Source organism: Equus caballus, chromosome 6 (assembly GCF_041296265.1).
Source record: "Equus caballus isolate H_3958 breed thoroughbred chromosome 6, TB-T2T, whole genome shotgun sequence".
Taxonomy (NCBI): domain Eukaryota; kingdom Metazoa; phylum Chordata; class Mammalia; order Perissodactyla; family Equidae; genus Equus; species Equus caballus.
In genome coordinates this window covers 13,440,990-13,468,885 of record NC_091689.1, presented here as the reverse complement: position 1 = coordinate 13,468,885, position 27,896 = coordinate 13,440,990, and the positions used below count along the sequence as shown (strand labels likewise).

The 27,896-nt window shown below is 38.1% G+C and overlaps 1 protein-coding gene across 25 annotated transcripts in view; it reads left to right on the top strand.

Annotated features, from left to right (window-relative positions):
* Positions 1-27,896, top strand: part of DOCK10 (dedicator of cytokinesis 10) — a 264,121-nt gene that overhangs the window by 207,043 nt on the left and 29,182 nt on the right. For 14 of the 25 annotated variants that reach the window (XM_070270519.1, XM_070270516.1, XM_070270520.1 and 11 more), the window contains exons 28-47: positions 3,057-3,203; positions 6,859-6,942; positions 10,067-10,163; positions 11,765-11,809; positions 13,587-13,762; positions 13,889-14,005; positions 15,111-15,207; positions 15,928-16,049; positions 16,138-16,252; positions 16,344-16,410; positions 16,633-16,680; positions 17,246-17,347; positions 19,290-19,414; positions 20,747-20,859; positions 22,461-22,598; positions 23,258-23,440; positions 23,974-24,084; positions 25,122-25,337; positions 26,865-26,922; positions 27,253-27,351. In XM_070270519.1, coding sequence (XP_070126620.1) covers positions 3,057-3,203; positions 6,859-6,942; positions 10,067-10,163; positions 11,765-11,809; positions 13,587-13,762; positions 13,889-14,005; positions 15,111-15,207; positions 15,928-16,049; positions 16,138-16,252; positions 16,344-16,410; positions 16,633-16,680; positions 17,246-17,347; positions 19,290-19,414; positions 20,747-20,859; positions 22,461-22,598; positions 23,258-23,440; positions 23,974-24,084; positions 25,122-25,337; positions 26,865-26,922; positions 27,253-27,351 — 2,260 coding nt within the window. The remainder of the gene's footprint in view (positions 1-3,056; positions 3,204-6,858; positions 6,943-10,066; positions 10,164-11,764; positions 11,810-13,586; positions 13,763-13,888; positions 14,006-15,110; positions 15,208-15,927; positions 16,050-16,137; positions 16,253-16,343; positions 16,411-16,632; positions 16,681-17,245; positions 17,348-19,289; positions 19,415-20,746; positions 20,860-22,460; positions 22,599-23,257; positions 23,441-23,973; positions 24,085-25,121; positions 25,338-26,864; positions 26,923-27,252; positions 27,352-27,896) is intronic. The other 11 variants (XM_070270522.1, XM_070270521.1, XM_070270531.1 and 8 more) reach the window with 3 other exon arrangements.

Sequence of the window (27,896 nt, the reverse complement as noted above, 5' to 3'; positions counted from 1 at the left end):
TGGAGGCTTTGCCTATTGCCTTGCAGGGAGAGGATGGGACACTTTTACTACACTGAGGGTTCAGTGTGCAGAGCCACCATCCTCAGGTCATCCATCCACATGTCCCCATCCATGCTTCCAGACCCAAGGTCTTTACTACCATGGCCTTGACATAAGAATAGCAGACCTGCCTTGGCTGGACATTTGATTATCTCTGGAATTCCAAAACTCTTAGTTTTAAAATTCTATGTTTACTTTTCAGCTGTGTCTGCTCTTCTACTTCCAGAGATAAGAGCCTCCTGTCTAGGAGGAAGAGAAAATCTAACATGAAGATAAGGATGACTCCTATCTCTCTGTTGTTAAGCTGTGTTGGAGTCAGGAAACCTCACCACTATAATTCTTGCTCTGCCACTAACATGTTGGATGATAAAAAAGACACTTAACAGCTCAGAGCCTGTTTTCCTATCTGAAAAAAAGAATGGGTTAGACTAAAATCCTTTAGTTCTCATCAGTATGGATTTGCTCAAATACCTAGCTCACAGAACACCCCAATGAACAGCCTAAGAATCAAGGAACTCATCATGGACAACATCTTTGTGTCTCATGGTTTATCTTCACTGATTCAAGTTCCATTTTTATTACCCTCTTCAGGGGCAACCCCCACACTCCAGTTTTCTTCCAGGGGCCCATGACCTTCCAATTTTCTAAACCATCTCTATTTATCACAGTAGGAAAAGACCTGGTAGCATCATTTGACTCAAAAGCATTCACAATAAATGTGAATTTATTTGCATTTTCTTTTCAATTGCAAAGTGAATGGTTTTCTCCACCTTTAAAGAAATTTCCCTTATGAGGAGCAAGTGTGGGAGATTCGAGGATGTCAGGAAAGATATCTGGTTTAGTCCTCTGAGAGGCAGCACCTCCATATGACCCCTGCTCTCTTAATCAAGGTGAGTTCCTATTTACCAGGAACTGCTGGATGTCTTCTCAACACTGATCTCTAGTAGCAAAAGGTTCATTGACCTGGCTACACTTTTCGTTTCCCAGCAACCCCGTATTCCTAACAAAACTCCCAAATGCCTGAAATTCAGCCCATGCATTCTAGGCCTGTTCCTTGTGACCTTTGCCACACCAAAGCTCAAGTTACCCAGCACGTTCCAGCTCTGCAGCTTGAGATCAGATCCTGCTGTCATGTCACTTCCCTTCCTCCCCTTTCCTGAGACAGAAAATCCACAATCTCCAGTGCAAGAATTTTCCCACCTCGAGACTTTGGGATGTACTTCCGGAGAACGATTAAAAACATTACTCATGTACTTACCATTCCTCACTTAAGAGTGGGAGTTAAGAGTGGGAGTAGGCCACAGGGTGAGTCTAAGAGGAAGGCAAAATGAAGAAAGAACAGAGGGAATATCAAAGCCCAAGAGATGAATGCATGTCCATGTGAAGAAAATGTTGATGTTGATCTGAGAGGACTAAAAAAATGAAAAGAGGAAAACTATAAATGTGCTTTGATTACTAAAAAAGTGATTGTTGCTTTCATGTGGGCAAATTGTTTACTTTTATTGCCCAAGGTAGATGGAGCAGAATAACAAAAGATGTGTGTGATTAAATTGGTTGAGTTTATTTGTTGTTAATTTAATTTGATTTCAACAAGAAGCTTTAACAATATACGGAGGGTAACCATGAGATCCTCAGAATGCCTATACAGTGGTGTCCTGGTCAATTGGCTTAAAGAAAAGCCAGACCAACCCAGCTCCAGCATCCCACGGTTAAGTCACTGTTGGTTCTATGCAATTTCTGTAACTTCATCCTCCATGGTTTTAATTCTTACAGCATTGGAAGGATGGGTGCCCAGAATTTTAGAAATACATGATTCAGTCTAACTCTAAATTTTGTGTTTCTATCTATAGTGAAAATGTGAGTCTAGTTTTGTAAAGCTTGTAAAGATGAATGAATCTTATCTATCTCATGCAAGGGACTGTAAATTCACGAACCAGAGACTGAGATGGGAAAGCTCAGCTGCCTGAAACGTTCCCCCTGTGTGCTGGAGTTCAGGCAGGAGGAGTGAATTCCTGGCCCTAAGGGTTGGTCTTTAGGAACCTGTGGAGTTTTATTGCGTGTATGTTATGTAATCTCATAGCCAAGCCATTTTGCATTTTGTAGAAAAAGTATCTTGACTGTGAGGTCCCACTGGCCGTGTCGTGTGCTGTGACCGTGGAGTTAAGACTAGCTGGGACAAACTTGCAGCTCTAAGATGAATAAGGTCTCAGGAGCTAATATTATACGTGGTGATTACAGTTGATAACACTGTATTTTATAATTGAAGTTTACTAAGAGAGGAAAACTTAAACGTTGTCACCAAAAAAAAAAAAAAAGATAAATATGTGAGGTGAAGGATGTGGTAATTAACTAGATGGGTGGATCCTTTCACAATGTATATGTGTATCAAAACACCATGAGGTTCACTTTAAATATCTTACAATTTTATGTCAATTATACTTCAATAAGACTGAAAGAAATTTTCAAAAGAAAACTAGCTGGAACTCACTAATTATTAGAGGACGTTTCAAACCACTATCTTTACTCATTCAATTACTCATTCATTGATTGCTTATAGTTGTTTATTAGGGAATTCCTAGTTTAAAAACTCAAAATAATTGACTTTTAAATTAAATAGAGAACTATGTGTCAAAGAAAATCTAGAATAATATTCATTAAACCGTTAATAGCAGTTATTTCCTAAGAGGGAATAGAGAAGAATTAAGATGTGAGAGGTCATAGAAAATGTTACATTTGTAAATTGTTCAAATAGTTTGCAATTACTATATGTTATCATCTACTTTTTAATGAAAAAGTGAAAAGTTTATTGGCCAAAATAGAAGGAAATATTAAATGAAAATGATGGAAATCATGACCTTGAAATTAAAAGGGCTTCTATTTTGTTAATTGCTTTCAAGTTTTCAAAAGGACTCTTTTCGTTTGATGATATACAAAATGAAGTAAGTCTTTCTGTTTATTTATTCCAGGCTTAGTGTTTCATATGCCACATTATAAAAAATGACCCATTCTTTCCTTAGCTCTCTCGGGCTCAAAGATTTCCTGAATCTTACCAAAATGAGTTGGACAATCTTGTAATGGTCCTTTGCGACCACATGATTTGGAAATACAAAGATGCACCTGAAGAAACAAGAAGGGCAAACCACAGCGTTGCCAGATTTCTCAAGGTACAGTTATACAAGATCACCATTTTATTCAAGCCCGCATGAGAGTGGATGCGAGATACCCTCCTCGTTAATCAATTCCATCTCCATTTATGATGAAGAGTCAAAACTAGCACAATTAGATGAATGCTTTCTTCTATACATCTTTCCTGCCTGAAATACTTTTAGTATTTTTCCCAAAGACTTATGTAGAACAAAAACCAAGGTAAGATAAGTATCCGTTTGAGTGCTGTCAATTCATCGTACCTCTAAATATTTTTTAAGAGAAGAGTGAGATTTTTTAAAGGAGAAGCCACCCTGTGGCAATATTATTCTCTCGGGTATTTCTGCCCTTGAAGTGATGTTCTGGATGGTCTATAGCTCCAACAAGGATGCCAAATAACTACTATGGGAAAACTTTTGGGAATTTAGCATTTTTTTTTAAATTACCTTCAGGTTCTTTTTTACATGATGAAGACATTATGCACTGATCACATAAAAGGAAAATTATCAAAGTGTTGAGCAACCAATTACTAAACTTACTAAACTAAACTATATATAAAATTAGTTACATTTCTTTGCATTACAGGCATTCATATTGAATGGAGAAGAAAAAAAGGCTTAGTCAAAAAAGCTAACATAGAATGATGGTCTATCATTTAACAGATAATACATTCAACTAGAAAGATGTTTTTCTTTCTTCTTTTGCCCAACTCTTGACTATTGTAACCTTGATGAAGCCACTTTTCTTGTTTCTTTATGGTAGACACCAGAACATCCTGGATAGGAATGAGAATTTATAAATAAATACTGATATAGAAAGTTAGGAGGCTGTGGAGTTGGGTGTAAAATTAGGCCAAGTTGTCTTTGGTGAGTTTTAATCCAATCTAATTTCTTTTTTAATGTGTTAAACACTATTTCAAATTATACACTTATACACTGTATTTGTTCTCATCTTGAATTTATTTTTTTTCTTCAGACAATTCACCTCTTAATTTTGCTTTTTCCTTGCTTTCAGAAAGAGAAAGGGATGGTCAGGATTAAGGAGGAAGAGAGTAAAGGAGAAAAAAATCACTTTAGTTTTCAACCACATTTTAGACCCGTGGGAATTGTCTATTACTATGCTAGTAGTTTATCTGAAGTGATTGAGAGAAGAGGGAATTTGGAAAAAATGATGCAAGCAAATTGTGTTTAAGAAACATCTGCGATATTTCTCCCTAAACTGCAAAAAATTATGGATAAGCAAAATAATGGAAAAGACCCATTATCTACCCTTCTTGGCTTAAATGCTCTGTACTTGTAATAAATGTATGCTTTGCATGGAGCTCATTAATGTAAAAGTTGCTTCTGGTGGCATATAAACTAATGTCTAACATAGGGGCAAATAAAATAATGTCCAAGATGAAAAAGGATAAGACAAAGTAGAAAGCTAATGGTGGTAGCAGTGGTCTTGTGAAATCTGTGGGAAAAAGCACAGACTGACAATGGATAAGTATAGTCTATAACATATGTAGTTCACATGGACTGCAGATTGAAAGCAATACTTAATGTGTGAAGCTTATAAATGGAAACATTCTTTTAATATATTGTACATTATAAAAGTCCATCATGTAAGCATTGTTTTACAATTTATAGTTTTAATGGCATTTATTTGATACTGAAAGATTTTTTAAATTTTTTGTAAAGTTTATTGGACGAATCATTTGAACTAGGAAAGAAAAAGGGAAATGGAGAGAAAGTGATTTTTTTTAACGTAAAATTGAATGTAGCCATTTGGCACAATGCTTATGAGGCACTGCCCCTTAAAAAGAGAAATGACAAGCTTGCCACATAGAGTCTTTCTTCAATCTCAAGCAACCTGAAGTGAGTTTTCGTAGATCTCCAGGACGGGCAACCTTCTCCTACCTTCCTCATTCACGGGTGCTGGAGATTGGCCTCCTTCAAAAGCTCACAGGTCTGCTCTGCAGGGTACCCACAGTAGCTCCTGGGAGGTGACAATTGCCACAACTCTGGTTCAATGACAGGACTCACCAACCCCTCCTCCATCAAGCCAAAGGGCCCTTGTCTTCACCAAAGACATCCCCAGGGCTCTTTCTCTCCTGCTCTTTCTTGAGAAGTTTCTAGAGTCCACAGTTGTCTTGGGTGGTCTTCCTCTCTCTGCAAGGTGAGACCCATGCCGTTTCCCAGCAGGAAAGAGAGAGCAGAGGTCTTCTGGGGAGAGAGGTCCATGGTGGGGATGTTGCAAGGGTGACCAGGTTGGGACCTCCTCCTGCAGAGGGAGAGCCTAAAAGGATTTGACACACCTGCTGGGAGCCTGCTTAGTGCAGAAGACACGAAGCCCCTCTTTTCCTCCCGTCTTCCTCTTGTGCGTCTACATCTTCTGAGCCTGTGACTACACTCTGGTGTCCCCTCTCTCCACTGTCCTATTGGGAGATGGGAGAACACGGGAACCATTTACTTTTAACTGAATGAAGAGTTATTGAAAGAGCTTAAATTCATATTAAAAATGAAAATATAAATGAGGCAATATACTAACACAGTAATGAATAGGTACATAAAAAACACTCAGAAGAAGACAAAGAAAAATGGAAATGAAAAACAAAACAACCATATAAATTAACAACTAGAAGAACGTTATTAGAGAAAATTGCCCTTGTTTACGCACAGGTATTTTTCAGTGGGAGACTTTCCACTCAGCATACTACCTATAACAAGATTTTATGTCCAGTCTTTTCTGAGAAAAGAGATTTGTTTGTAAAATTGAGGAGAGATGCAAGAAATACAAAACCATTGCCATGGACCATCCTAGACTCTTTGGACAAGAAAAAAAATCCTTCCATACTGAGTGGTGCAGTGGCTGAGAAGTTTCCCCGGGTGGTATGCATGCTCACACACGTGTGGATAGATAGAATGAAACACACACACAGTAATGACCCCCACGTGACAATCTGCTATAGTGCCGCCCAAGATACTGCATCAGGAAATGCGGTCCCTGCCTCCTGCTTCATAGCTTTCCAGTGCCGTCACTGGCCCCTGTAGCTTTATTGTGCCAACTTGGAATGCTTGCCTGTCTCCTCCAAACCCACCTACTGTTTAAGTCTCTTATTACAGTTAAGAGAGTTTGACAACAGAATTAGAGTGAGCAGCATCTCTTACCTTCACTCCTCGAATTGAGGCTGCCTTGGCTGAAAAGAAGAGCTATTCTGTTGAAGGAGGCCAGTGAGATCTAAAAAGGCTCTGCTGGCCCATCTCTGCCACCCTTGTTCCTACCCAGTGTTTTACAGCCAAAGAGCTTCACCCAAGGAATTGCGGAACTGGCTTACTAAAAAACAACCAGACAGTGTAACTAACTGGTTAAAAAAATAGACAAGTAAAAGTTAAAACTTTCCCTATAAAAAGGGAAGGGCATATTTCATTGCAAAGCTCCTAGGCATGTTTCATGAAATTGATAAATATGAGTTTGTAACTTTCGGGTGTGTGTACTCTATCTAGTACATATTTTAGTTAATTGCCATATGTGGATGGATGCTTAAACATATTGTAGAGATTTGTAAAGCATTTGTTATACAACACATTTAGTTAAATGTTATTTTACTTCCATATATTAAATCATCTTTTCTAAAATCTTTAGTGATCCGTAAAGTAAGAATGTCTGAATTTAGAATTTTATCCTTTTTAGCGCTGCTTTACATTTATGGACCGTGGCTTTGTGTTTAAGATGGTTAACAATTACATCAGCATGTGCTCCTCTGGTGATCTCAAGGTAAGAACCAAATGCAAGACTGCTTGCTGTCTGAACTACCGCATTATAAATAAATAAACTGGTCTCTGTGTGTATCTGCCTAAAACATTAACCTATCCGTTCTCTGTATCAAAAATAATTTCGATATCAATAAGAGGCAGCCTTTTAAAGCGATTCGTCTGCTGAGTAAGTCTCCAAAGGCCTTCTTTAATGGAGGACAAAAGAGTGTGGAATGAAAGTGTTTACATTTCACTTCAATTTCTTGTGGGTGGGGAGAGGAGTGATTCTTTTCATCTGTAGTTCTTGTAGTCAGGTTGGCTCAGGACTGTCTTCCTTTTACCAATGAAAGTCCTACTTCCCCGGAAGCCTTCAGTCTTGGCAAGATAGGACAGTTGATCACCCGACCTAAATAGGGTGTATGGGCCAGGAGATAGGCAGGGAACAGTGCTATCTAGAGAGCAGTGCTCCTCAAAGTGTGGTCCCTAGACCAGCGATCTCAGAACTGAACTGCCGCAGGTGGGGCCCAGCAGTCTGTCACGTTCAGGTGATTCCTACACACTCTCAAGTTTGAGAACCATTGAACTATAGTATGGCAACTTCTGGAGGGATGTAAGACTGGAAATGGGCCAGATCATGACAGTTGTATCAGTTAAGATTCCTTGGGTTGCGAGCAACAGAAACTTACTCCAATCTGAGCAAAAAGGAATTTATTGAAGGATATTGGGAGTAGAGAGCTGGAGAGCTAAGCTTGGAAAAGAGCTGGGCCAAGGCATTTCCAGGGCACAAGAATAACCACAAAGGAGGAACCGTGTGGCCAAGGTCTGCTGCTGCTAAGATAAATTGATTGGAACCATCTTCTCCAACACTCTTAACACTCTGCTTAAGATTTACATTCCAGAGAGGAAGTGTGTGACCACCCTGCTTTGGGTCACATGCCTGCCTCCTATGGAGGGAAGACAGGTCACCTGAATTAATAATTCCCCATTATGCATTGGGAAGAAGGTAAGTCCTCAGAGGGAAATTATCTAGATATTGGGAAACAATAATGAATGCAAAGTGGCCAAAAATACATAATGATCTTCTTATTGCTTTTCATGTCATGCTTAGGAATCTGACATTATATTTTTAGCAGTGGAGACTTCACTTTTGACTAAGGGAGTTACATGATTATATGTCATTTGGTTCTGAGAAGCCAATTCTCTCCGTAAATATTTTTTGAAAGAATATTCTTTGTTAGTGCTCCAATTATGCATGAAATTTGCAGAATATCTTTTTAGATTTAATTCCAGTAGACCTAAATTATTATATATATTTTTGGTGAGGAATATTGGCCTTGAGCTAACATCTGTTTCCAGTCTTCCTCTTTGCTTGAGGAAGAATGGCCCTGAGCTAACATCTGTACCCATCTTTCTCTATTTTGTATATGGGTCACTGCCACAGCGTGGCTTGGTGAGCAGAGTGTAGGTCCGTGCCCAGGATCCGAACTGGCAAACCCTGGGCCACTGAAGCAGAGCATGCAAACTTAACCACTGCACCACTGAGCTGGGCCAATTATGTATTTTTTTCAAAGACCAAACAGAACATACTCAATGAAGAATAATGAATATATAATTTAATTATGCTTCTGTTCCCTTTGATGTACAAAGGATTATGTCAGATGCTATCCATGTTTGAAATGGCAGTCTTTTAAATTATTGACTAAGGTTGCCACAAAATGTAATTCTAAAATATGTGAGCAAATGGAATATAGCTTGTTTTGTTAGCCGATATTAATAAATATAATGAACACAAACATTGATTCTTAAAAATTGATCATGGGGGCCAACCCGGTGGTGCAGCAGTTAAGTTCACACATTCTGTTTCAACAGCCCATTTGCCAGTTCAGATCCCGGGTGCAGACCTATGCACTGCTTGTTAAGCCATGCTGTGGGGGGCGTCCCACATATAAAGTAGAGGAAGATGGGCGCGGGTGTTAGCTCAGAGCCAGTTTTCCTCAGCAAAAAGAGGAGAATTGGCAGCAGATGTTAGCTCAGGACTAATCTTCCTCCAAAAAAAAAAGTTTAATTAAAAAAAATTGATCATGGGACCAGCCCCGTAGCATGGTGGTTAAGTTTGACACGTTCCGCTTTGGTGGCCCAGGGTTCACAGATTTGGATCCCGGGTGTGGACCTATGCCACTCGTCAGCCATACTGTGGCAGCTTCCCACATATAAAGTAGAGGAAGACTGGCACAGATGTTAGCTCAGGGCGAATCTTCCTCACCAAAAAAAACTTGATTACGTAGCCTGCGCATGAGAGTGAAAAAGCATAGTATGAACGTGCTAATTGTTTCTACTTACAAGGTTGTTTGTAACACATGTATTAAGTTGCCTTAGACCATGTCTGGATCCTATTTGTCACTGTTCTAATCAAAACATTATTGAAAAGACAGACCTGTTTGCAAGGGCAGAGAAGAGGTGGAATTAAATAATGTGCTCTGAGAACAAACGGCATCTGGAGAGAGATTTACTTTCTTTTAGATTATCAGCACCATTGTCTTCCTCAGCGCTGGATCATAGGAATTGACTGTAATGATCAGTTCCATGAGCTGAGTGTGGTTTTAGAGCTCTGAACGTGTGTGAGGCACTGTTTTTCTTAGAATAAGTGTGTTGTGATATAAGCTAAAGGAAGCAAAAAATATGATTCAGTAAGATTGTATCTCATCAAAGCTCAGTGTAGAATACCAATGGGATCATCTCCTGAGGAGGCCTTGACCAATCTCCAAAAACATGAACTCTGACTACATTTACCGCTTCAGAGGGGACAAAATCCTTTAGACTTAACAATTACCTGGTGGTCACACCAAAGTAACTATATCGTCTTTTTAGGTATGAGACTCAAGTGTGGATTTTTTTATTTTGAGGAAGATTGGCCCTGAGCTAATATCTCTGCCCATCTTCCTCTACTTTATATGTGGGCCACCTGCCACAGCATGGCTTGATGAGCCATGCCGTGTCCACGCTGGGATCCAAACCGGCGAACCCCAGGCTGGGGAAGTGGAGTGCACAAACTTAATCTACACCACCAGGCCAGCCCCTCGAGTGTGGAATTTGTATTAGCTTTCTTGGTGTGTAAATAGTAGTCATTCCATCTGTCTCTTTTTCAGACTTTATGCCAGTATAAATTTGATTTTCTTCAAGAAGTATGTCAGCACGAACACTTTATTCCTTTGTGTCTCCCCATAAGATCAGCAAACATTCCAGGTAATAATTTCCAGAATTTTCAATTCCTACAAAGTGAATACTTTTTATTTGTTTGCTTGTTTTGCCTTTGGTTTGTTTGGGTTTTTTGGGTTTTTTCTTCTTTCCTCCATCTTGGTTTTGTCTGAAGTTGTCACATGGGCATTAGATCAAGGTAATTGTATTAAAATGTAGAAGAAACTATAGGCCTGTGGTAATGAATACAGCTCTATATTTCTCAACTTTTGTCTATGTTTCCTTTTTCATTAAAGAGAAGACCAACAGAATTATAAAACTGGGGATTATAAATCAAAGAATTTTAACCCAGACCCATACTGTCATTCACCATACTGGCTCCAAAAGATAGCTTTCCTTTCATTCTGAGACACATAAATTTACAGGGAGGAAAAGTTATACTTTGTGAGTATAAATTCATTTAAAATTATCAATTAATGTGTGTAATTCTGTTAAAATGCAATTCCTCAAGATGAGTTTTATGAAGAAAATTGTTACCTTGAAAGGGAGGAAGGCAGGCTGGCTGGGGGGCAACACCGCAAATACTTGATCCCTCTGGCTCAGAAAGAAATGGGTGTGCAAGTAAGAATGGGCATGCACATTTTGTTGACTATACCTACTGCCGCATAAATAGTCTACAGAAATTATTTTCATTTTTTACTTTTGTAAAAAAAAAAAATATATATATATATATACCAGGATGATCATGGTAGAAATGAGCATCACTGATTGAAACATCAGAAACTAATCAAAGAAAATACTAAAATGATTTAGGAATGGAGAATACTTGACTTCTAAGCAGTGAGTAAGTTACTATATTGATGGAAAGCAGAAACTGGGATGGTCAAGAGCCTCCTTGTGTCTATGTTATACCTTGCACTAATATTTTGGAGGGAAAAGAAAATTAAAGTACATTATCAAGCCGATGAAAGTTTTGTCATTTTCATCTCAAACATAAGCTACATACATTATTCCATTCTTTTCGTAATTTATGGAGCAATTTTTCTTTTTCTAATCTAAATGCCTTCATAGAAAAAAGGGTAGAAATGTAATTTTGGGTAATATTTTTATTAATATTTTATACAATATCTGTACAATATTTTATATATTTATACAATATTTTGTTATTACTTTATTAATGTTTTTAGCCTTTTGTTGTGTTTTTTTTTGTTTTATAAACTAGTATCAAGTTATTATTGGGTTAGGCAAGCTGATTAAGATACTCAAGATGGTCAAACCTGTATTGGGTCCTTTTGATTCCAATTTACTACTTGTCGGTAGCTCAGAAAAAGGCCTGAAAGTCTCTTTGTTTACTGATATTATCGACAGTGAACATAAAAATATATGTTCCATAGCATGCAGATTTCTGATAGAAAAATAGGTGCTCAAGTCGAAGGCTAAGAATTTAAATAATTCTCTTCATGGCATTCTTTTTTAGGGAAAGAACCTAAGGTATTTGTCTTGGAAAACAAAGCTTTGTTGAAGAGACTCACTTATATTTGGGATAATATATTTTAATTTTTCAGTATAAATTGCACACAGCTAATGAATCTAGTGCATATCTGAGTATGGATATATCTGAACTTTTTGTTTATTTATATTCCATTCAGATCCTTTGACACCTTCGGAATCAACTCAAGAGTTACATGCATCAGGTAAATGATGACATTTTATATGACAGAATCTAAGCATCAATAACCACATCATAATCTGATAATACTGATGAGTATAGATACTACATATTTCCAGTTCCAGATGCTCGTAAATAACCATATATTTAATATCATATAGTGAAAATAGTCAAAAAGTTGACTGAACTTTTCTCTTTACAGATAATTAAGTGTTTCCCAGACTTGACTTCTTTCATATTTTATTCTCCAAAGCTTAAAATTTTTTTAAATTTCCCAAAGCACCTGAAATTTCCTTAGAGTGTATCATAAATAAAATTCCCAGATATGTGTAATAACATGTTTGTTCAATGTAACTGACATTATATGATATATTTCTATCAATAAACCACAGCTTGGTTTGAGCTGTTTTCTCAAGACTGACATTATTCCAATCATATAAATTTATTTTTACCTGAAAGAGATCCATAAATTAAAATAGTCCGGGCAAAACTTTTCTCTAGCCATAGGTTGCAAATTTAAAAGTTTTGTTTGACTTCTGGCCCTCACTATTACTATTTCATGGAGAAATTTATTTAACCTAAGCCGTTTGATCTTCGTTTCCTAAACTTCCATATTCCCTGTACTTCCACCGTCAGTGGTACCTTCATGGACTAAAGAAGTCAATATGTTTACTTTGCTCCTGGTCAGTTATGAACTGGAATATTCTAATGGTTCCTTATCCCTACTGGGTCATGCAGTAACACTGATAAAATGCTCAGCTAGTGATGCGCACAATGTGCCTTCTAAAAGTGGACGCTAGTCCTATTTATTAACAGTTATGTTTAAGAAGCACATTGGACAATTCTGAATAAATGCATTATTGCTGGAAATTTTAACATTCCTTTCTCCATAATTCAAGCTGAAAATTTTGCAGCCCTCTTTCGTTTTCCTCTCTCCTTGCTCCTTCACATCCTGCAGCCAGCTTGTCCTGGGGATGTTACTTCTTCTACTTGGGTCCTCCTCCCCCCAGGCCCAGCCGCCATCTCACTCCCCCCGCCCCATTGCTACAGCCTCTTGTATTGCAGCCCTTACCCCACATTGCACTACAGTCTAATTCATTTATGTCCTTTCACCATATTAATAATTCAATAAAGCACAAGTCTGATCAGGCCACCGATCTCAAAGCCATTAGTGACTTAACATTTCCTATAGAATTAAGCACAAGTGGTGGAGGGACCTAAATGCCAGCTAAGGAATTTGCACTTAAGTTTCTCTATCATCTAGGACCAATGTCTCTCTCAAGTCTGAATTCTCACTCCTCTTTTGGCTGCTGTGCTTACTAGTCTCCCCAAAACTGTGCTCCTCACATACCTGAGCTTTCAGAGGTCTGTGCCATGGAAAACCTATCCTTTCTCCTCCTAACATCCTCTCCTTTCCCCATTGCCTCCATCTTGCTCCCACAGCTCTCCACAACTCCAGACGTGAAGCATCCTCAAAGGCCCATCTCAACATCTTCCTTCCAGGAATACCTCCTGATTCCTCCAGATAGAAAATAAGTTTTTCTCCTCTCGACTCCTATAATGCTGTAGACATGCCACTTGGATGGAATTCAACTTTTGACGTTGAGCATTCTCTGTATTAGTATACACAGAACCCCATCTTACTGACCACCCCCCTCTCACATTTCTCGTCTCTTGCAAGACTGTGTTGCTGAATCCCCCCTAGCAGTGGGAGGGGTTGATAGTTGTTTGATAAATCTCTCTCGATTACAAAGTGATCGTTTGATTTTCAGTAGCATGATCTCTTTCCTTTCCTCACAAAGATATGCCTGAATATTCGGTCACGAATGAATTTTGCCGCAAACACTTCTTAATTGGAATTCTGCTCCGAGAAGTTGGCTTTGCTCTGCAGGAAGACCAAGATATTAGGCACCTAGCTTTAGCTGTCCTAAAAAATCTGATGGCTAAGCATTCATTTGATGATCGATACAGAGAACCAGTAAGTGAGCTTCCCTTCTCCCTTCCCTAAACGCCATTTAATGGCTCACTACCTTAAATGCCTATCAAACTTACCAGTCTATTGATTTTTATGTGAATCATTTCTTTTGGCTACCTTTCCACCTAGGGAAAGCAGGCCCAGATAGCAAGTTTATACATGCCCCTCTATGGCATGCTTCTGGATAATATGCCAAGGATTTACCTCAAGGACCTGTATCCTTTTACCATCAATACATCTAATCAGGTAAGTTTGCATAATATTTCACGTCTATTTTAATCAAGTAGACATTTGGCTTTTTGATATTTTTGCCCTGGATAACCATTTTCCCCCAACTGTGAGCAAACTAAGGATTAAAAGAACTTTTTACCAGGTATTTTGAGATGTTCCTATCACTGTCATTTGTTCCAAATTGGTCACTGAAGCCTTCCACCTAGTCCATCTCTTCAGCATTTTGTTTACATTTTCCGCTGCTCTAAGCATCACCTTCCAATTCTCTCCAGTTTTGGCAGGTTCCTTCGTTGCATTCATGGGCCCATCCTCTGTGCACACTCCCCTCACCCTTCTGCATCGGCTTTATGACTGCCTGGTGTTAATACAGCCAAGTTCCTGATTTATAGTCACAGCCCAGGAGGGGCCTGTTGCCATCCTTCCTCCTGAGCCGTCATAGTAACTGGACAGCAACCCAGTTGACTCTGTTGCCTGTGTTCAAATCCCTGATCAGTTAACACACTGCTGATCCAGTAGCTAGGCAAGATGTTACCATCTAGAAGTTAGGAGCTATGCCTTTGGAATTTCTTTTGGAGAGGACCTTGTTCAAACCCCAGCAGTATCAGTTGCTATCTGTGTGACCTTAGATCAATTTTCCAAACTCTTTAAGCCTCCAGTTTTTTCTTCTTAAAATGAGATAGAACACCTCCATCCCAAGATTCTCGTGATGATTCAATTATGTAATAGAAAACACTTATCATGGAGACTGGCACATAATAAGTATTTAAAATCTAGTTTTTAGTAATAGTGATATACACAAGAAAACTCATGATAATGATATATAACCTATAATATAATCCATGGGTATATAAATAAGCATTCCGTCCATTTAGCCTGTACCTAAAAAATAGTTTCCACTACATCATTAAAATAAAAACTCACTTAAGAAATCAAATTGTGGCTAAGAGTATGGTTTTGAATATATTCATTCTTGCTGCCTGCTTTGGCGGAAGACTTTTGCTGGAATATAAAAGCTCAAATCAAATGTCACCTAATTGAAAGTGTATCGCAGAAGGCATATGGGGTTTCCAGTGTTGAAATATGGTGATTCCCACGAATCTCTTCTATGCTTTGGATACAGGGATCGAGAGACGACCTCAGCACCAATGGATCAGCTATGAAACATGCCAACTCTGTGGATACATCCTTTTCTAAAGATGTTTTAAATTCCATAGCAGGTACTTGCGACCATCCAAGAACACTTGTGTTTAACACTCATCCATGTTTACATTGTGTATCTTTGTGCTTTTTACCCACTCCATAATTTATTACACATAATCTATATGTCAAAGTACACTACATTTATATAGCTAAAGAGTCTCTTTACATATTTCTTTGAATGCCATCCAGTGACTTCCTCTTCTACTTAGCTTTCATTTTTACTTGGCTCAAGGATCAATCTACTCAGATGTTATCAAATGGCTTTATTCTGGAAACGGTCTTTAAGTTTTCATTGCCTACAACCTTTTCAAATATAATGGCCCTTCAATTTCAAAGTTTACTTTTAAGAACTGTTTTGGAAATGTCATCTTAATTTCTTAGAAACTGTCAAAAATTGAAAGCTTCTTCCCCAATAGCATCCTTATGAACTTTTATTAAAGCATTTTTAAAACAGAAACTTTCCTTAAAATGCTTTTTAAGAAATCAAAGGAACTAGCTTTACTTTATTTCCATTTATAATAGCCTAAACTTTCCTAAATTCTTAATGCTGGCATGGATTTGTAATAATACTTAAACTGTTGCATAGCTTTAATGCCAGTCCCTGCCTCTTCTGTGTCAACCTTTCGCATCCCTGCTACCACCTCAATGATCAGCATCTTTTTGGTTCATCATTTTAGCTTTTGTGTGTGTTCCCATACATCTCATTATCATCTGTGTGCTGTGGCTTGTGTTTACAGCATTTTCATCAATAGCTATTTCTACAGTAAACCATGCTGATTCCAGAGCGTCGTTAGCAAGCCTTGACTCCAACCCAAGTACCAATGAGAAGAGCAGTGAGAAGACTGACAACTGTGAAAAGGTACGGCTTCCCTCAGAGACTTACTCACATATTATGAGTTAGAAATTTCTTTCTCTTACTTAATCTTTATTGGTTCTTTGATTCCTAGATCCCAAGACCCTTGTCTTTGATAGGCTCAACGCTTCGCTTTGACAAGTTAGATCAAGCAGAAACCAGGAGTCTTCTTATGTGCTTTCTTCATATTATGAAAACAATTTCAGAGGGTAAAGAGAACACTTTAAAATTAAATTTTTTTAAAAAACAAGAAAGCTTTGAACTTCAAAGAGGCTCATGCTATGTGGTGTTTCCTTTCAGAGACTCTGATCGCCTACTGGCAAAGAGCGCCCAGTCCAGAGGTGTCTGACTTCTTCAGCATCTTGGAGTAAGTTATAGAGTTGATTAGTTAACACTTTTTTCTAGAATATTCAAAATAGTTTAATATACCATCCTTCATTCTAAGTACCCATATAGTGAATTATCTATCAATAATAGTGCATAAAATATTTAAAGAAAATGTAGTATTTTTCTTTGAATGTACTCAGATGAACAATTTGTATAAATAAAAGGGCCTGAATAATTCGAATGTGACTTTTTTTCTTTCTAGCGTTTGTCTTCAAAATTTCAGATACCTAGGAAAACGCAATATAATAAGGTAATAATTAATTCCAGTAGGTTAATCTGGTCTTTTAAAAAGAATTATGACACATATTAATGTTTCAAGTTAGATTTATAGACATATGTTAGAAATTTTAAAATGCAAATAAGGATCATAAGGTTAACCTTACATTCGACAGAAATTTAACAATCGCCATAGACCCATAGTAGATCTAGGAATCGTTCAAGCTGCCTAGGGAGAAAAGCACAAGACATATATTTCTAAAAGGAAACCACATTTCATGTATCTTCTTAGCTAATTTATCTCTCTTTATATGGATATAACTTACAAGATACCTATTTAAGAAAATACTTCCAGTAAACTAAAAAAGAAAAAATAGGCTAGAATAACTTTGTGTTGCCATCCTTTTCTCATGAGAGACAACAAAAACCCTGGCACCTTCACTAAACCCTCAATTTCCCATATCCAGGAGAAAATGTGATTTTATTTTTCATAACGTGAAATATTTCATTGTTTGGTAATTGCTTTCTCGGTTGCCATTCTTTATTTATGCATAAATTATAATACCGAGCTATTATTAAAACTTCAGTTCTTCTTGCAGAAAAATTGCTGCTGCTTATAAATTTGTGCAGTCCACCCAGAACAATGGAACTCTCAAAGGATCTAATCCTTCCTGCCAAACGTCAGGTCTCTTGTCACAATGGTAATGTCACATTGGCTTGATATTTAAAAGTGTATTGTGTGTGTATATATGGATGTATATGTGGGGGTGTGGATTCACAGCAGGTGTGCACACACACACGCATATGTATGTACATATATATTTCAAACCAAATGCAGATTTCAAGTAACTCTGTATGTTTCTCTGAAGACACTTTTTAAATACTTCCATATCTGCTCCACTAGCTTGTAAAACCTAAGAAGCAAGGATTATGCCTTATTTATGTGGACCTAGAGGACGATGCCTTGCATAGAATAAGGGTTTATGAATATCTTAATTTAATTGGACCTGAAAAGCTATAATTCCAATACATGCCTCCTTTAATGTTTGCTAATTTCCTAGTGACAAAGTAATATATGGGGTCATATCTCCCCATCCTTTTCAGTATTTGTAATATGTTAGCAGTGTTCTTAAAGCTGAAATTGTTATTTAAATGATCAAAAGCAATGAGGAAGCATGAATGGCCCCGTAAGCTCACTTTAAATTTCCTGGTCCTTAGACTGATATGACTAGTATATAGGACCTGGGGTCATCATCCTTCTTTAGCCTAGTCTAAAGGAAACATTTGCCCAGAAATCCTACTTTCAACCTCCTCTGGGTCTAGTAAATAAGAATTCTTTGCTAAAATTTTCTCCAGTTTGATTTATTCTTCCCAGAGTTATCATAATAATGTATAATATGAAAATAGTTATATTTTAGAAAGAGTTTTAGAAAGAAATCTGGAAGTGGTATATAGCCAATAAGTCATAGAATAAATTTCGCCTCTCTGCCCATGGGGACCCCTTGAAATTGCCACCGTAAGAAAGTAAATGAAAAAATGCAATGGGCATGTTTTGCAAATGGCAATAGAATAGAGGACTATAAACAATTACTTTCCACCCTTAATGACAATAGTAACCCACCTGAGGTCACTGCAGTTTTATAGATGTTTGGTGAGTTAGATTTCAGGCTCCTTGCTGAACCATTTGGAAAGGTCTTGGTCATTCCCACCACTCCCCTTCTAGAAACCAGGGCTTTTCCTCCAGGAGTTCCAGACTGAAGTAGACTCAAAACCTGCAAATAAACCAGTCCCAAAGGTCCAAGCCATGCAGCCGCAAACCCATTGTTCCCTGTAGCTACAGGAATGACGCACACTCCCCTGGCTACTGAAAGCCAAAGTCAGATCTCCTGGGCCTCCATCCAACCAGACCACTTGATTTAGCCAGAACCAAATAAGCCTTGAGGAGCGTGACAAAGAGAAAACCGTTGCCTCTTTTCGAGGCTTGACTCTTCAAGGTATCTCCTATTGCCTGCTTTCCTCAAAGAAATGTTCTGTTACCTTAGCCAAATGATAGTTGAAATGAAAGGCAAGAATGACAAGTATCCCTACTTCTACAATAACACTGGCTCATTTTCCCAGCTGGAAGTGCCAAGGAGGCACTGAATGATCATATGTCAGCCCCTCTGTGGGCATGACACACAAATGGAATACAAATCAGGAGGAATTTCCAAATACAAAGAAGTAAGAATGCAAGGGTTGTTTTAGACCAGATCTTACTTTTTTACATTTTACCTCCCAAAAATAGTTCCATACAATTGAGTTATACAGCATTGTACTTTTTTAATGTCTGCCACTGTGCCTTCCTGATCAACTAATAGCTAACTCGACATCCTTGGGTTCCCATGATTTCATTAAATAGTGATGAATATGCTTGTGCAGATTTAATTTCAGCATCTATTATTCTTCTGAATCCATTTTTGGCTTAAATAAAATTTCTCCAAAAGTACTTTTAAAAGTCCCTTTCATCATGTCACCTATCATTAATATTTTTAATAAAGTCTCTATTCAAAATTTTTTAATTTTTGACTCAATTTAGAATATTTCAATGAACAGTTGGATATCTTATCCCTCTAACTTTAACCATTTTTCTTATTTAATTTTCAGGATGCCCACCCCCTCCAGCCATGAAGGACATAAGCAGCACAGATCACAAACTTTACCTATAATTCGAGGCAAAAATGCACTTTCTAACCCAAAACTCTTACAGATGTTAGACAATACCATGACCAGTAAGTATACCAGAAATAATAGGAACAAGATGGTTATCCGTTGTGCTCTAACGTGAAATACATTATCATGTTTCAGAAATGTAAGGAGAAATGTATGCGTAGGACGTGAAATACATTATCATGTTTCAGAAATGTAAGGAATGTTGTCATGTCAGTGAAACCGCTGCTTTCTAGGCTTGCTGTTCCCCAGGGAATTATTTTTAGAGGAGAGAATCACCAGGGAGTTTAAAAAAACTATAGTATCCTTGTGAGGAAGAAAAGGGAAAAGCAAAACTCTCAATATAGTATGCTTAGTGTAGCTCCTCTGCAAACAAGTGGCTTTTGGTTTTATGAGGGTTATGGGGGCCTCTCTCAACCAGATTATTGCTGTCTGCTCTTTAGGAAGAGCAGAAAGTTGGCCACGTCCTAGAAGCAGTAAGCATGACATCTTGAAACCAGTAACGCACACATTCCAGCGTGTGAATGAGGGAAAAATGGGGCCCAGGGTTTTGTATCATGTAAATGTTAGAGATTACAGACATGTGGCCACAGTTATCTGTTTGAAGGTACAGGCCTTACGTCACCTATGAATCCATTTAGTGCCTTTCTGAGGAGGCCATTAGTGCAGACTGTCTACTGAGGCTGCATATTTGTCCAACAGCCTTGGAGCACAAAACTTGACCCAGACTTGTTATGGAAGAAATATGACCCTATCAATGGCTGAATTAATGGAAAAGAAGTAAGAAATAATGGAAAATAGACAACTCTGGTCCTTTGGAAACCCTACAGCTGATGTATGAAAAGGGCACACACACTGTCTTAGTCAGGTCGAGCTGCCACAACAAGATACCATAGTCTGAGTGGCTTCAAAACATTCATTTCTCACAGTTCTGGAGGATGGGAGGTCCAAGGTCAAGGCCAGCAGATTTGATGTCAGGCGAAGGCATTCTTCCTGGTTTGCAGATGGCCACTTTCCTGCTGTGCTTTCACATGACGGAGAGACATCATCTCTCTGGTGTCGCTTCTTGTAAGGACATTAATCCCATTCATGAGGGCTGCACTCTCATGACCTAATTACCTCTCAAAGACCCAACTCCCAAATACCATGACCTTGGGGATCAGGGCATCAATGTATGAATTTGGGAGTAACAAACATTCGGTCTGTAGCACCCACTAAGGATTCTGTCTAGTGTTTTTGGTTTAGTCTATAAGGAAATTGAACAAACCAAAGCACTTTAATAAATTAATCAAAACACCAGTAAACACTGGATATGTTGTAATAGAAGAAAGTCCTTTCTAGGGTACAAAGAGTCATCTTAGATGTTTCTGCATGTTCTACCTTGCATTTTGTAGGCAACTCCAATGAAATAGACATCGTGCATCACGTGGACACAGAGGCCAATATCGCTACAGAGGTTTGCCTGACTATTCTAGACCTGCTGTCCCTGTTCACTCAGGTTCACCAGGTGAGTGTCATTATACCATCTTCTGCCACATGGTAAAATGGGACGTAGAAAAGTCCTATGATTCAAGAACATGTTTTCAAAATATTTTTGGAAATTAATCAACCTCACACAAATCAACCTAAGCGTGAATGGAAAACATGTTAAAGATAAGATTCAGATTTTATCAGGAGTTGGCTAATGCTCGACGGATACACACATACATATTTCATTACTGTCAAATAGTAGATACTCTTTCCTGCTAATTTCTCCTGTTTCACATGAGACAAGCTGGGCTGAGTGAGAATGTGACTTTACTTTTTCAGTCTCAAAGGGAGAGACAAACGACAGCTAGAGCCAACAGACTAATAATATTGGGCATCATTTCATGTGCTTATTTGCCGTCTGTACAGTATCTTTGTTGATATGATACCACTACATACTATCAGAATGGCTAAAGTTGAAGCCTGGCCATTCCAAGTTTTGGCAAGGATATGGAGAAACTGGAATCCTCATTCACTGATGGTAGGAACGCCAAATGGTACAAACACTTTAGAAAACAGTATGGCCATATAAAAAGTTACATGTCCATCTATCATGTGACCAACCATTCCAATACTGGGTATTTACTCAGGAGAAATAAAAGCATTTGTCCACACAAATTTTGTACACAAATATTCCTAGAAGCTTTATTTTTTAATAACTAAACACTGGAAACAACTTAAATGTACTTTAACAGGTGAATGGATCAAAAAAAATGATAGTATGTCCATACAATAGAATAGTGCTCAGTTATACTCAGTGAAAGAAGCCAAACAAAAAGAGTATATACTGTATGATTCCATTTATGTAAAATGTTAGAAAATGCAGTAGAAATCGTCTGTCCATTATACCTCAATAAAGCTGTTAAAAACATTTGCTGGATCTAATGAGCTTACAGGTGTTAAGAATTAAAGTAGGAAAAGTTGGATCCGTTTAATAACATCTATACCAAACAGAATGATTACACCAAGAGAACTTGCCTTCAGGTGAAATGTCAGCATGGTGGCAGAAAAAGCAAAAACTGTATTTTAATTCTTTACTGCTCAAGGGAAATGTCCATCAAATCTCATACATCTTACAGGCGTTACCTAGATCTACGAGGACCTGCCTATCTGTCACCTCGTCTTTAACCTCTTTCCCAATCCCATCCCACTCACCATGCTCAGGCTACTCTGCTCCTTTTTCTCGACCTTGAACTCACAAGCTCCCTTCCGACTCAAGTCCCTGGGACTAGCTGTTTCTCTCTCCTTGGACAATCCTCCCAGATGGTCAGACTTATTCAGCTCATACATCAATTCATCCATTAGAGAGATCTTAACCAACCACCCTACCTAAAGTAATCCTACCCCCAAAGCAATTCCTTTCTATCATATCGTATCATTCTACTCTATTTTCTTATTTAGTCATTTTTTTCATTCACTGCTATATAAGTTTTGTTGGGAATATAGACCTTAACTTCTTATTTAGCATTTTTTTCCAGCACCCAGAATTGCTCCTACTATGTAGGCTCATGATAAATATCTTTTGAAAGAATATAAGTGTCCTTTCACTCATCCTAAATAATTTCCGTGGTTAATTTCCAGAGACAACTCCAACAATCTGAATGTCAAAATTCAATGATGAAAAGGGTCTTTGATACCTACATGCTCTTTTTCCAAGTCAACCAGTCAGCCACAGCACTGAAACACGTGTTTGCCTCCTTGCGACTGTTTGTATGCAAGGTAAGGGTCCCCCAGCTTCCCGTGAAAGCTCAGTGAAGGATGCTGATAAACACGTATTAGCCCCTGCATCTCTCAGTATGGAGGGAAGAAGGTTTGTTGTCTTCTATTTTGGTTTATTTGATTTTATTAGACTATTTTTTTGATTTTTTTAATGTATTTGATTCATGATCTCAAAATAAGTTCAAAGCCTGACAGCCTATCGGCTTAGATTTCAAAAGGGAATAAAATTAGCATCTGGACACCAGTTCTCTGGGTTCTTAGTGTTTGTGGCAGACAATTAGGTGTAATGCACACCAACTGTGACATCCATTCCTGCCAAGTTAAAGATTCCACATTAAAGTAGATACAGATACCACCATTGAGGAGCCCTCTGGTTTTACAATGTTGGGTGAAGAGAAAATATGTCCAAGTTCTCATTCAGTTATTGATGTAAGGGATACTTACAACATAGAAAATGATTATTTCTAGGAAAAAAAGAGAAATACTAACATAGACTTTAATAAATAAAATTATAACCTCTTCCACTTGCAAAAGGAAGAAAAAGACTAAGTTAAACAAAGAAAGAAGAAAGATTTTGTTCTAAGGAATTTTAAGATAGGAGAATGAATAGAACAAAATAAGGAATATTTCTCACTTCACTGGTGCTTCCATTTCCATAGTTTCCTTCAGCGTTCTTTCAAGGGCCAGCCGACCTGTGTGGATCATTCTGCTATGAAGTCCTAAAATGCTGCAATCACAGGTCACGGTCAACTCAGACAGAAGCATCAGCACTTCTGTACTTTTTCATGAGGAAGAATTTTGAATTTAACAAGCAGAAGTCAATTGTCCGGTCCCACTTACAAGTAAGTGCTGCCAAGTTTCATTAATGTTGTTGTTAAAAGCACTCGTCTGTTTCAGCATTGGTGAACACCTACTGTCCCCAGGGCTGCCGGTTACCAACTCCTCCTCCAGATTCCTCCTTAAAGATGTCCATCACACTCAGTTCTGGTTCATAGGAAGAGGGCAGCCGGGCAGAAATCAGCCAAGCCCATAATTTCACTTGCACTTGTCCTTTCCTCTGCCGGGGAATAAAATTATCTGAAATACACAATCAGGAAACCATGGTTGTCTCTAGGATGCCAAATCCCACCAGATATTGAATGCATAAATTTCTTTCTTCAAGGCATCTTAAGATTCCTCCAACCTTCCTTAAGTATTTAAAATTATAAGAAAAGCCCTAGATTACATGGACTTCTGAAGATTTAATACATAAAGATGTCATTCATTGGGCCTAAGAGAGAAGCTAATGATAGATTCGTCCAATCCCGTGGATTTCTTTAAAACTATTTCTTTTGAGTTACTTACTTTGAAGGTTCCATTGTCTTTTCTCTTGCAGCTCATCAAGGCCGTAAGCCAGCTAATAGCTGATGCTGGCATTGGAGGCTCTCGGTTTCAACATTCGCTGGCAATTGCCAATAATTTTGCTAATGGAGACAAGCAAATGAAAGTAAGAAATGCTGTGTGGGCTTTTTTAAAGAATTAGGAATAAACCAAACCGGATTCTTTTTGTGAGATGGCAAAATCATTAAAAAAACACAAATTCCGTATCTTGTTGATTGACACTTGGAGTAGTTACATTGAGTTTGCTTGTTTAAATTGGTCATCAGCTCTTACACTTTCAGCATATAATCTGTTAAGTGGAATTTCCAAGATGTGGGGTTAAATGGTATGTAACAAGAAAACTAACCACAGGTATCCAGAAATAGGGTCATTCTCTCATAATCCCATTCTTGGTCAAATTCATGTTATCTTTCGTTTAGAACTTTCTAAAGACTTCACCTTTAGTCATTATACTGAAAAGTCCAAGGGTAGAGTCTAGCTTCAGGCATGGCTGAACCCAGGGATCAAAATAATGTTTTTGGATCACATCCCACTACTGCCTCTATTTTTGCCTCTCTTTCTGTCTCTCAGTTCATCTTTCCTTTGTTTACTTCATTTCCAGGTAGGCTCTCCCCATGAGCTTACCCTCTCAGAAATTCTGAGGACACTGGTAGCATTCTTTGAGTGAAAAAAGCACCTTGCTCTCTAGTGCCAATTAAAGTCCCAGAACTGAATCTCTTTGACCCAAACTTGTATGATGTACCCATCCCTAAACCAATCACCGTGGTCAGGGGGGATCAAAGAATGTGACTGGCCAGGCCAGTATCGTGTGCTACCCTTGGTACCCGGGACTGAAGCAGACCCATTCAAATCACATGAACTAGAGCCAGGGAGGAGAGCATCTCAAAGGACAATCAGGATGCTATTACTAGAAGAAAGTCGGCTAGAAGACAAAAGAATAGAGTCAACAACAACTCTTATTTTCAAATGTTTATAACCGCAATCCCAATACGTAGAGTGCATATGTAAAGAATGTACACATTTATGAACAATGCATAAAATTCACCAACCTGTGATGCCAAGCCATAATTAATAGCATAACTCGAAGTAAATTAACTTATGAATTCGAAACAGATAATGACTCAGGCTCTCTCTTTTCCAAAGAACAGCAATTTCCCAGCAGAGGTGAAAGATCTGACTAAACGTATCAGGACTGTTTTGATGGCCACGGCTCAGATGAAGGAGCATGAGAAGGACCCCGAGATGCTGGTGGATCTCCAGTACAGCCTGGCAAACTCCTACGCAAGCACCCCCGAGCTACGGAGGACCTGGCTGGAAAGCATGGCCAAGATTCATGCGAGAAATGGAGACTTATCCGAGGTGATTAGCAAAGGCTGGGTCCTTCTCCATCAGCATTGTCCTCGTTAGCAGCACAATTGGATTTTCCTTGGCAGCAGGAACATAAAAAGTTACCATAATTTCTAATCTAGATATGACCTAATTATATATTTAGTGCATTAAGTTTGCATGTAGGATTTAAGGATTTCTGACTCCACATAAATGACCTCAACTAAAGGCCAGAGTTGGAAGTGGCAACTGTCATTGTAGGGCGTGCAATGCAGAACTAAATGGTAAATAGGGAGGATGGTTGTAAGGGTGTCTAGAAATTGATAGTTGAATGAGTTAATGTTCTGTTTTAAAACTTCTTCCCTGCAATTGGAGTTGGAGGGCGAAGCTTGCCCCCATGGTGAGTAAGCTCAGGTTGGGTTAATCTGTCCTCATGTGCAGCGAGGCTTAACTGGCGATGGAAAAATGAACGCTCCTGAGAGCCAGGTGAGGAGAATCCACTTTGTGAAAGTTATAAATCAATAACTGACTGTTGTGTCTGTTTAAACAGTGGTGGATTTATATGCAGGGATTCACAGGACCCGAGTGGCTTCCGTACACTAAATGGGAAGTTCTGCCTTATCCTCAGAAATATGCCCCTGTGGGGAAGAGATTAACTTATCAAGGGTAGTTCTAAAACCTGAAGCCCTTCTAAATGCATGTGGTAGATCAGAGACTCCGGAATGGAAATAAAGTTGACTAGAGGCCTCGTTTGAAAGCAATTTGTGAAAGACAAGAATGAGAAACCCCAAGGTCCCTTGGACCACCCTGAAAATGGTGAAATTCCTGCACAGAACTTCAAAAGGAAAGAGCTGAAGTCATTTGGAATCTTCAACAGTTCAGTTCGAGTTGTGTTCAGCAATGTTCAAGGCTTTATAGGAGATGTTAGAGAAAAATAAAGTATCGTCCGTATACTCTGGTTTCAGGGAAGCACACACGTTACATTAGGTCACGCTATTCAATCAAGTGCCACCTTCTGAGGCAACCATTTTAAGGGCAATAGAAATTCAAAGAGGGGTCATTACTGAAGGTAGAAAAAGAAGGGAGCTTATTTTTATTTCCAATTTAGTTGATATAGCTGATATATATATGTGTTATATCTTTATATCAACTATATATATAGTTTTTATATCAACTTTATATCAACTATATCAACTTTATATCATTTTATATCAGTTGATATTTTTCTTGTTAAGAGAACTGTGGATTGAAAAGGATAGAGACTTAGATATTAACAAAGGAAGATAATTCTATGAGAAAATTCTTCGGTCCAGCTCATTCACCCACCTGTAAACTACATCAAGAAAAACAAACCAAAAATCTCCCAAATATGCATTTTATTCTTGATTGTGAACTTTTTGGAAATCTAATTGACTCTTATTTTTAGTTCTATCCTTAAAAGGATTCCTCCACGTATTCTGACATGGAATGCTGACTCACTTTGGAAGATTAGTCCTAATTAGATAAATAGTAACATCTACGATGTGTCTTCCTCTGAAGCTGTTTTCTTTTTTATTACAGGCTGCTATGTGTTACATCCATATAGCTGCCCTCATCGCAGAGTACCTAAAAAGAAAGGGTAAGATGATAGTGTGCTGGGAGAAAAGTCTAGAAAGCAGCACGTTGAAACCTAACTTAAAATTCATGTGTTAATTTTAGATTTTATTAATCTCTGTTGTTTTATTAAGCAACATTAATGTTCAGAGATAGTTCTAATTATGCTGTACTTTTAAGTTTTAACTTTCTTTTTCATGCTATTATCATGTTTATTTGATGCACAAGCCTAACTGGATGGTCACCTTCTTAGTTCAACATGAGAATGCTTCCTTGGTTAACAATTTGTAGTTTCATAAGCTTGTTTTAACACAGACTTGTAGCAATGTCCTAACCTCATCTTGCACTACCATAGGTTATTGGAAAATGGAAAAGATTTGCACAGCATCCCTGCTCCCGGAGGACATCCACCCCTGTGATAACAACCCATTACTAACAACTCCCGGTGGAGGAAGTGAGTGATCTCACCAGTTTCCCTTACCCCCATGTAACAGTGCAGAGGAAATCAAGTTGCTGCTTAAATTTTACTTTAATAAAACTTTCTGAGATGTATTCCTAGAAGCGAAAACTCTTTCAGACCTACATAACTTACTCTGTAAAAACCCGAAGTTCCCACCATCGGAAATCCCATACATCCAAAATTTATGAAGTTTAGATTACTGAAAAATTCTCAGAAGATAGAGCTGCATCTTATCCCACATTATTATGAGTTGTGGCCATATTTTGCTGCCAATTTGCATGCTGGTCTGCCTGTGGGATTTTCTTCTGAATTGATGAACTGTTTAAAATTGCAAGAGAAATCCATTTTAATTTTGAAATGGAATAAAACTGTTTATTCAAAATAAGGGATGCAAAAATGGAGACATTGGCTATATATACAGGACTTTACTTATAATCAGCGTATTTCATTTCCCTTTTTAAAAGCATAAGCTGATTCCGACAGTTTGCAACATAATAATTTACAGTATGGATTGCCTTTAATTAAAAATATTCCATCTT